This window comes from Ceratosolen solmsi, unplaced genomic scaffold (genome assembly GCF_000503995.2).
Source record: "Ceratosolen solmsi marchali unplaced genomic scaffold, CerSol_1.0 scaffold56, whole genome shotgun sequence".
In the NCBI taxonomy this organism is placed as follows: Eukaryota; Metazoa; Arthropoda; class Insecta; order Hymenoptera; family Agaonidae; genus Ceratosolen; species Ceratosolen solmsi.
The window spans coordinates 3931804-3941803 of NW_011948425.1; the positions used below are offsets into that span (position 1 = coordinate 3931804).

Consider the following 10000-nt stretch of genomic DNA (forward strand, 5'->3'; position numbering starts at 1 on the left):
GACGCTCGTACGGATATATGGAGCTTCCCTCTCTTTCTCGCTCGCTCGCTCGTCCGTACGCCGTCCCCCACCTCCCACCCTCGTTCCTTCTCTCGCGGGGCGTCGGTGTCGTCGGAGAGCGGCGCGTCGCTCCGTGGACTCGGCAGTCGGCCGAGCGCAGCCAGGAGGACGAGTTATCGCGGCGAAAATTTATCGCCGAGAAAAAGACCCGTGGAGCTCGTTTGGGGGAGGCTCCCCGTCGCAACCATCAGCCGCCGCGAGAGCGAACCATAAATGCCGCGCCGGAGCTGCCTCGAGAAGATCGTCTTCGCGCCGTCGGCACGACACTGGAAAAGAAAGCTGGTCCTCGTCATCATATGAGAGTCGAAACTGTTACAGCCGCCGCCGTCGCTGCAGCTGCTGCTGCTGCGTGCCGCCGCTGCCGAATCCAAATGCGGTGAGTCATTGCCATAGGCCCGGATCGCGACTTATTGCTAGCGCGAACTCGAGCCGAGAGAAAGAGAGCGAGCGGCCGTGTGTGGGCGTGCGCGCGCGCACGACAGGCCGGGGCATGGGAAGGGTGTGGTGGAGGGACGGGGCCTACCTGAGCGGTGCTCGTATTTCGATGTCTTATCTTGGAATTTTGCTGCCGTGCAGCATTTAAGCGTCCGTCGTTAATTATCCGGATACGAAGCTGCGAATTTTCGAGACCCTCGCCACTACTTATCTAACTGATAGTACGCGATATTCATTTCCGTAATGCTTTATCGATACGCCAGCTCTGCTTTATTGGCTTCAAGGTTATAAGGGGGCGGGATGGGGAGGGAGACGCGTCATCGCAAAACTACAGAGATCTCGTCTTTTAAGTTTGAGAATTATGGGTTGCATAGTCGCAGATCGACGGCTCCGAAAATCTGCCGACCCTTAAGCTCGAATGTGTAAGACTTGACCTAAAGAAGATTAACTCGTAAGCTTTCCACCCGAGGATTCCCTCTGTACTCGCGCCGTACTTTTTTTTTTTGCTGCATAATTAATGCACAATCAAGCGGATGTATTATGTGACATTGGTCGGGGTGTTGCGAATTCAAAAATTTTGATAACGTTAACAACAATGATAATGATATCGGCGAAAGGCCTAATTATAAAGAAACTAAATCGTTGCACAATTAAGTAAGATGCTGTGAAATTTTAAAAATTTCAAATAAATTTAATGAAAGGAAAATGGGAAAAAAATCATCCCCTGAAACGGATGATATTGATAATATAGAACATTTTAATAAATTATATCCTTTGCGCGTGATAATTGTACATTATTACGGATAATAATACAATATTCGTCGTATTTATTTGCGTTATTAAGCGTTTGAACAATAACTGAGTGCATATTCTATCATTAATCAAAGAGTTGAAATTTCCGCCAATTAAAAGTTGAGCTTAAATATCAGTCGTTTTAATTCAAACGCATGTATGCTAATTTTTACACTATAGCGTTCAGCTCTTTAACATCTAATGTAAAATGTATAATGCAACAGGTCAGCCTGTTAAGTTTATTAATCTTTGAAATTCTAATGCACTAATAAAATAATACAATAGACTATAAAAAAAAAAAAAAAAAAAAAAAAAAAAAAAAAAAAAGAAAAAAAAAAACTCCTTTACAATTATAATTCATACATAATATAATAGTAAATTTAACATTAATATCAAAATTTCTTTCGTCCATTAATGTTTCATTACATTTCTAGCTGTAGAGTGTAGCTCTGATAACGAATTATTTATATTATTTAAATAGTGCTCTTGTATTCGCTTACGAGCCTCGAATGTTTCCATCAATTGCACCCGATAAATGTAACCATAACGTTAATATATATAGTTTTGACGAATTTTAAATACGAGACTTGGTAAATATTAAATTGCTTAAAAAGTTTTAACTCACGATTAGACGTTTATTTTTTTATTACGTCACTGATATAAGCATAGGCAAAGCACATGTTTGCCAATAAATTATGACCATTTCCATTGTTTAAATATATTACCTATGGCATGCGATAAAGTGCTCTTGCAATTGATAAGCGTAATGTAATATTAAAAAAAAAAAAAAAAAAAAAAAAAAAAAAAAAAATAAAAAAAACACACATCTGTGTCTCACTCGGTTTTAGTAGAGACCGAAAATAATCAACCTGGGAGAAGATTTTTTTTCACAAGGCAAGCAAGTTGTCCGTCAGACAGCCGAAATGGCTTTTTATTTTTATGCATAGAAATAATGTTTATCTATATAATTCGAAGTTCTAGTTATTTCCGTAAATTTTAACGATGATTTCATCATATACTTAGTTAGATATTATTATTATTTTTTTTTTTATATTTATTTTCAACGGCCATTAATGCAGTGCCTTATTTATTATTTTCTAAGGTTTTGATAATCTACATAAATAAGCAATGTAAACAGTTAATTGAAAATTGTGTAATTGAACGTACTTTCACTAACAACTTGTAAGACTAATTTTTTGTTTGTTTTTAATAAATTCAATTTTGTTATTCGCATAAAGATTAATATAATGCTGATTTTATAAAAAGTTGAGTAAACGTTTTAATAGTCTTGTAATTATCAATAATCTTAATGTCAAATATATAATATAAAAGAAATTGTATTCACATTTTTTTTATTAATGATCTTAAGTCTTTAATCTATTTTTTTTTTTATAAATTTAGTCAAGGTAGTATATAAGTAATTTTACTAATACGTATTTAATTTGATTATACATTACGTGAGCACATATACAGTTATTGCATGATTTTTAATAAAAAAAAAAAATAAAAAAAAAATATAATATATATATATATATATATATATATATATATATATAATTGATAGTAATATAGCTGAATATGAAAATATTTTAAGTATGAAAAAATATGAATAGGTTGCTTTTTTAAGTCATATTCGTATGTTATCATACTCATGCATAATACTCGCATTAAATCCAATATTTTATTTATTAACATATTTGTCACGTTCTAATAGAGTTTTTATTGCTTTGATAATCATATTTTTATGTACACGTGTGTGCGTGCACGTTCATGCCCGTACATGTGTATTTCATTTTGCATAAATTGTTATTAATGTTTAATAGATGAGGTTGATGTACAAGAGTTCATAAATTATTTTGAATAGACATCAAATATTTAATAAATTTATGCTTCGAATTATTTAATAATATACTATTAAAAAAGAAAAAACAAAAAATTAAAATAAATTTACCAACTTTAGGCACCAATATCAATACGTGTATACTCATGCAGATTAATGTCAAATATAAGGTTTCCATAGAAATTGCTAATGTTAATATTGCTGTAGCAGCACACTAATGCAGTATGTGTTAACAAAGTTAACTGTCAAAAGCTACTAACGAATATTAATTTTATTATCATCTTCCCAGAAATCTGTATAATAATAGAAATTCGTGTATGCTGAACTGTAATATATAGGTCACTTATTCCAATTCGCCAATAGAGCAAGTGAGTTTATTAATAAGTTTATCCTTAGAGACCATTGAATACTACTTTTTAAGTATATTTTTACAATATAAAGCCAACGTACTAAAAATACAAAATAATGTAGAAATTTCCTATAATTTTCATTTACATGCTAAGAATCGTAAAAGTTTATAATTTAAAAATTCTGGCAGCTTGAGTATCGTTTGATTAAAATAGTCTCTAAAATTTAAAATATTTGCTAATATTATTAAAAATAAATAAATAAAAATATAACCAGAATAATCAAACTTTTCTGTTTAATGAGAAGGAAAAAATTTGCAAAAAAATATTGTGGTACAATGGAGTGTCTTGTATTATTCAACAAAATGATATTGGATATCGAGTCTCTAAGAATTCCAAATACATTGCTATATTATTATTATTTATTCTTATATTATATTACTAGATTAATTTATCATAGAAATCATTCAAATTAAAACTACAATTAACAGTAATTAATTTGTGCGACTCACAAGTTCATTTGATTATCAGCGCTAAAGTGTTACTTTTATTCTTATCCTTTCATGACAGATCTATGCAGGATATGAGCTCATAGTCTATTTTTTCATGGTTACATTGGATATATATATATATATATATATATATTTTTTTTTTTTTTTTTTTTTTTTTTTTTTTATACTTATCATACGTTCAACTAATTCACTGCGTACTATTTCTTGAAATTTCATAGTAGCTGGTTATACATAACAGCCAAGTTTTATATTTTTTTAAAGTAAAAATTTATTTATAAATAAGATGCTTTCCTCCTTATTCTTTTTCATACAATTTCGACAATTCTAATTTAAACTATTATCTGTCGTTAGATCTATACAGTATATACTTCTGAAAATTGTAACTAAACAATTTAAAACATTATGTTCTTACGAAATTTTGACGATGAGTATTTGTTTTAATCCATTGTGAATTTAAAAAAAAATTTTTCTCATTTTTTTAACTCACCAACACATATTTATATTAATTTAACTAACTTATAATATAAAAAATAAAATTCTTTGATACGTTTTTTTTTTTATCCTCGGTGAATTGTGATTATTATTTTGCATTGTATATAACTCAACTTAAAAATTTTTTTAATTAAGTACATACCTACGTATGCTTCAAGTATTAGTTAGGGAATTAATTTTTCTCTTCATTCTGCTTTCTAAGCTTCAAATACTCTTAAATCGTTTTATTACATAATTGATCTAATGGCTCGAATTCGCGCTAAAGCAACTGATAATGATGTTTGCATTATAAAACAATAATTTCTCAAATAATATTTTGCATTTATTATATAAACAATGTTTTTACGTCCCGATTGTACTTTGAAAAACAATAAATACTTTCAATTATATTTCTAAACAATGAATCCTTTATAATAGTTAACGATAAATTGTCATCGATCGATTTAACCTCCATCAACGTTGATACTTTATTTCAATTTATTGAAAAGCCTATTCCTAAATTACGTTCAGTGGTCGCAATGCACAAGAAAGTAAAGTTACCAAAAGCTATCTGATTATAATTAATCTAATAATCTTGATTCCTCGATAGCGAATCCATCAAGTAGATATTGACGCTTTCACTTGTCATCCGACCGGCAATATCTTGAAACATAAATATTCCAGAATGTACAAGTATATCGTAAGGATATCCTGATAGATTGTTGTTTATATAATGTGTCGCGCGATTTCTTTTAAAAAATTTAAAATCAAATAGAGCATTCAATTTTCACAATACAATATGAACAATAAATTCAGACTAAATATTCTACTAAACATCACTAATTCTCAGATGTACAAAAAACATTGCACCTAACTCTGATTCATATCGGTCATACTCTTCATACATTCATGGCTATTTTATTTTTGTATATCGCGACTGTATAAATATCCGCATAACAAAAATGAAAATTTACTCTTAGTATTAAGGATTTTATATTGAAAATAATATTTTCGTGGCCGTAAGATACATTCCACCCTTTAATTTTTATTTTTTATTATCTTATTTTTTGTTTTTTTTTTTGCTTTATCAGGAACTAACTTATATTCGTATATTAATTTTCGAATTATAAAATGATGAAATTCATTAACATTGAAATTAATTTTCTTACATAACATCAATAGCTATAAAAATAACGCATAAAATCATTTTAATCTTTTAGCAGAAAAAAAAATCAAATAATGAACTAATACTAATTATTATTATAATCAAATTTTTTTTTTGATAAAAATTACGTTGAAGATATTTTGTTCTTATAAAATTCTTGAATTTGAAATAAATTAGCCATTTTTTATCTTCAATTTAAATTATAATAAAAATAAATGTGAGTTTATTAATAATTACGATATATAGTATGTAGTTGTTCGATATATTTTGTTTAAAAATTTAAATAAAAAATTACAAACTCTTACAAAAGCAACGTTTTGTAAAACGTTGCCTAATTAATAAAATATTTACAGTTTTAATTGTTTATTATCATATTTAGCTTGAACAATCGAATTAAGCGTTTAATGAAAATTGCGGTTCACTGACATATTTAGCAATTTCATTAGGCAATAGGCCAATTAGTAATTGAAATTATACTACACGAATTAAAAGTAATTATTATCACACATTTGATATTATGTATGTAAGCAAATTGCAGTTTGAAAATATTAAACCGAACGTAAATAAACGTTGAAGCATCAATTTTTGCTATTTCATTACTACGAGCACTACACACACACACACACACACACACACACACACACACACACACACAAAATACATTTATTATGCGTACAAATATTATGCGTGATTTATTGAATTAATCAGATAATAATAGATGTGCAATTCCATAAAACTTGGAAGGAAACCGTAGAGTGCGAACATATTACGTAAGAAATAATATCTACACAGCAAACTTGAGAGATAAAAAGAAAACCTTAAAATATATACAAACAAAGGAAATACGAAATAATTGAGTAAAAAACACATGCTGAGCACCGAGTGGTCGACCTTGACTATGATTTTTTTTACTTTATTCGTTACAGTGTCAGAGAGTCCACAGTGAACGGCGTCCTTTCCACTTCAGATTGCAAGGTTTGCAAAGAACCGAAGGACGATTTTGGCTCCTCCCGATACTTCTTTACTTATTAATACAACAAAACCTCCGAAACGGAAGGACCGGCGTGATTCCTGCGGGCAGGAAAGGAAATTGATAAGGTGAGTTCTTACAGCCACTTGCTTTTATCCTCCATGCATTTGTATTTGTTTTCGTTAGAGTGACCGTTACATAAACCGCGTTGACATTTTCCTTTAAAAGAGAGTAGCAATAGCCGATTTATTATCGCCTAGTAGTCGCAAGGTCTTTTACCTATTTGTAATGGGCGTAGCAAATGTGAGAAAATGATAAGAAAATTAAATTCTCATGGAATAACAAGCCGGCATCGATAATTATTAGATCAGCAAGAATTCATGAGAATTACTTTAACTTAGTTACTCAGGATATAAAACGAAAATATTCTCACAATTAATAATTACAAAGTTTAAGCTTGAAAGAAAAAAAACTTCTCGACGTTCTTTGTAAATCACTGGGTGTCCTCCTTGTTGTTCTCTATCTTACATAGAAAACAAGCATTTCACGCGCTTAATTATAGACAAAATTGAGATCAAATAAACAAGCGCCGAATCAAGTTGATGTGCACATCCTCGCTCGCGCACACCCGACCCATTCGCACACTAACAATGCACGGGGAAAAAAGCATAGAAAAATGTCTGAATATTCGTAATACACGTTAAAAGCATAAAACGCGTACAAATGTTTTTTTTTTTTTTTTCTTTATAAATATTCGTTGTTTATTATAAAATGGAAGATTTCACCGATATTTTGTTTAGAAGCAACAGCGAAGAGAGAATTTGGGAGAGCAGTAAGAGAATGACCGGTGATAGCTCAACTACCGATTCCGCCGATACCATTAGGCGGGTTAGCAGTCACGAGGACTTTAATAGTGCAAAACATCATCACATTCTTTCAAAATTGCAAAAAGACATGGGCCACGGACTGGTAAATTTTTTCATTGCTCTTAACTAGCAGCAAATCCTTAATAAATACGCGTATTTACAAATGCTAATGAAATTAATGAAATAATAGTCATGTTGTTCTTATTAGAGAATTCAGCATATCAATAGACTTTCCATGATTGCTTAGAGTTTCATTTTATACATTCGATTCTCTGCTTAAAATTTCCCTCTCTTTAACATGACCAGGCATTGCCATACGCAGTGTATTCATAGAAATACGATTAATCTATTTACAGCGTCATGGAAATCTGCCCCTCTACGAGAGAACCAACGTCTCTCCAGTATCATCTAAGACGTCACTCATCCATTCACCGAACGATGCTGTGCTCGCGACTGAAAAATATGACTGCGACGCAGAACGACTTAGGAATAGCGAGCGATTTAGTAGAAGCGTGACACCGAGGGGCAGGAGGCAAGTGAGAAGAAGAAAACTCCAGAAAACTTCGACGTTTGATTTGAACGCGAGCAAGGTAATTTGCTAATAGGGAGGAACATTCTATGAAGGGAGAATAATCGTAGCATATGATGCGCAAGTCTTAGGGGATACTTATTTCAGAATTCAACTCAAACACACCGGGAATACTGATTGACTCTCTCAATGTAGCTTAATTTGACATTTAGCCCCGAGTTCCTATCACACGCGAAACACGTGGACGAGAAAAACAAAATAACCATTAATAGCGGTATATAATAATAATAATAACAACAACAACAACAACAACAACAACAACAACAACAATTGATTTTAATTTATCACCAATCAAGTTTCTAAAAGCTAAATATTTTTCTATTAAAATGTAATTTCAATATTTTCCTTTCCCTCATTTATTGCGTTACGTATCTAATATACGATAATTTTTATTAATATTTCAATGGGATGAGAACTAATTTAATTTGCTTTTAAAGGAAAATGAAATAGGCGATCCAGAATCTCACGTGCAAAGTCAAAGTTTCTTGGAAATGCTAAACAGCGGACCCAGCAGGTCTCCATCTCCCGTTCGACCACCATCTCTTGAACACGATGATGCGAACAATCCAACCCTGGCCAACTGGGGTTTTCAAATTCGACAGAGAAACGTAAGTCTCTTGGAAGAAGTCAAACTTAATCCAGCGTGATAAATGTTTTATTAATTGAATTGGTTGTTTTCTTTTTTTTTTTTTTTTTTTTTTATCTTAAGGACGAAGAGATGGACGAACGAGTTGAAAATATGGTTTCTCCAAGGAACTCGTTACTAATACCTCGCAGATTTTATGCGGGTGACGAGCACGAAGAACAAGAGATTACCAATGCCAAGGAGTATGGTCTGAAAAATCTGATGAAGCAAATCAATACTTTGAAAAAGAAAATAAAAAAGTATGAGGGTGAATTTGAAGAAAATTTCGGCTATCGTCCCAGCCACTCTGACAAAATGACCAATCGTGATATAAAGAAAATTGTTTCCGAATTGAATAAAGTACGCAAGGAGCACAAAATTCTTAAGGAAGGCTTTGTCAGTACGTTATTGCTAGCGCCGAAATTACAAAGCAACGCCGAAGGTCTAAGTACAGCCAACAACAACAACAACAACAACAACAACAACAACAACAATAATAATAATAATCATAATAATAGCGAGGACAAGTATAGAGCCACGACAATATCTGAAATGGTAAAGGAAGTCGAACGTAAGCTTGCGGAGAAGCGATTCAAGTACAACAGGTCGGAGAATATGGATGAGCTTTCGTACGAGCAGCTTTTGGATGAAAAGACCGCGATGCAGAAATCATTATTGCACATGGAAAATACTTTCGGAAGAGTCGTAACGAAAGAAGACAGAGCTATTATTCGCCCACTGTACGACAAGTACCACACGCTAAAGCGACTATTAATCAGAGCTGGAACTGTGAGATACTAACACGAAATCATAAAATTATTCGTAAATGTTTTTTTTTTTTCCCACACAGCTACAATTATCATTTATCATTGTACAGAATCGATTCAAGGACAGCATATCCGAGCTTGCGACGATATTGGAGCACGAGGCAATGGACTTTACATCGACATCGGCAAACGCCGTAGAATGTGATCGTCGAGCCAGCGAGCCAGACATGTCCCATCGAGGCATTTTGGATTGCATTGATTCTACGGAACAATTACAAACTGACAGTGACAGTCAGCATAGCAGTAGCGAGGGTAGTCGAGGAGTTGTCGAAAGTCTTCATTCCCTTCCAAAGTTTGTTAAATTATCGCTACATATTTTCATATTACAAGCAATCATTTGATCTAATATTGATCGTCAAAAATTCATTTCTAAGGGACGAATTATTGCAACAGCAAAGAATTACGAAAGAAGAAAAAAAGCGTCTGCGAAGAGCGCTGAAGGAGTTGGAAATGCAATTCGAGGCTCGCGCTGGACGACGAATGCAGCGTGAAGACCGAGGA

The 10000-nt window shown here is 32.5% G+C and overlaps 1 protein-coding gene across 1 annotated transcript in view; it reads left to right on the top strand.

Moving 5' to 3' along the window:
• Positions 1 to 10000, top strand: part of LOC105363024 (protein FAM13A) — an 18263-nt gene that overhangs the window by 8117 nt on the left and 146 nt on the right. Inside the window, 8 exon segments of the mRNA XM_011500593.1 lie at positions 6549 to 6626; positions 6628 to 6720; positions 7393 to 7561; positions 7815 to 8048; positions 8485 to 8655; positions 8757 to 9461; positions 9550 to 9791; positions 9874 to 10000. The exon segment at positions 9874 to 10000 is cut by the window's right edge and continues 146 nt beyond it. Coding sequence (XP_011498895.1) covers positions 6549 to 6626; positions 6628 to 6720; positions 7393 to 7561; positions 7815 to 8048; positions 8485 to 8655; positions 8757 to 9461; positions 9550 to 9791; positions 9874 to 10000 — 1819 coding nt within the window.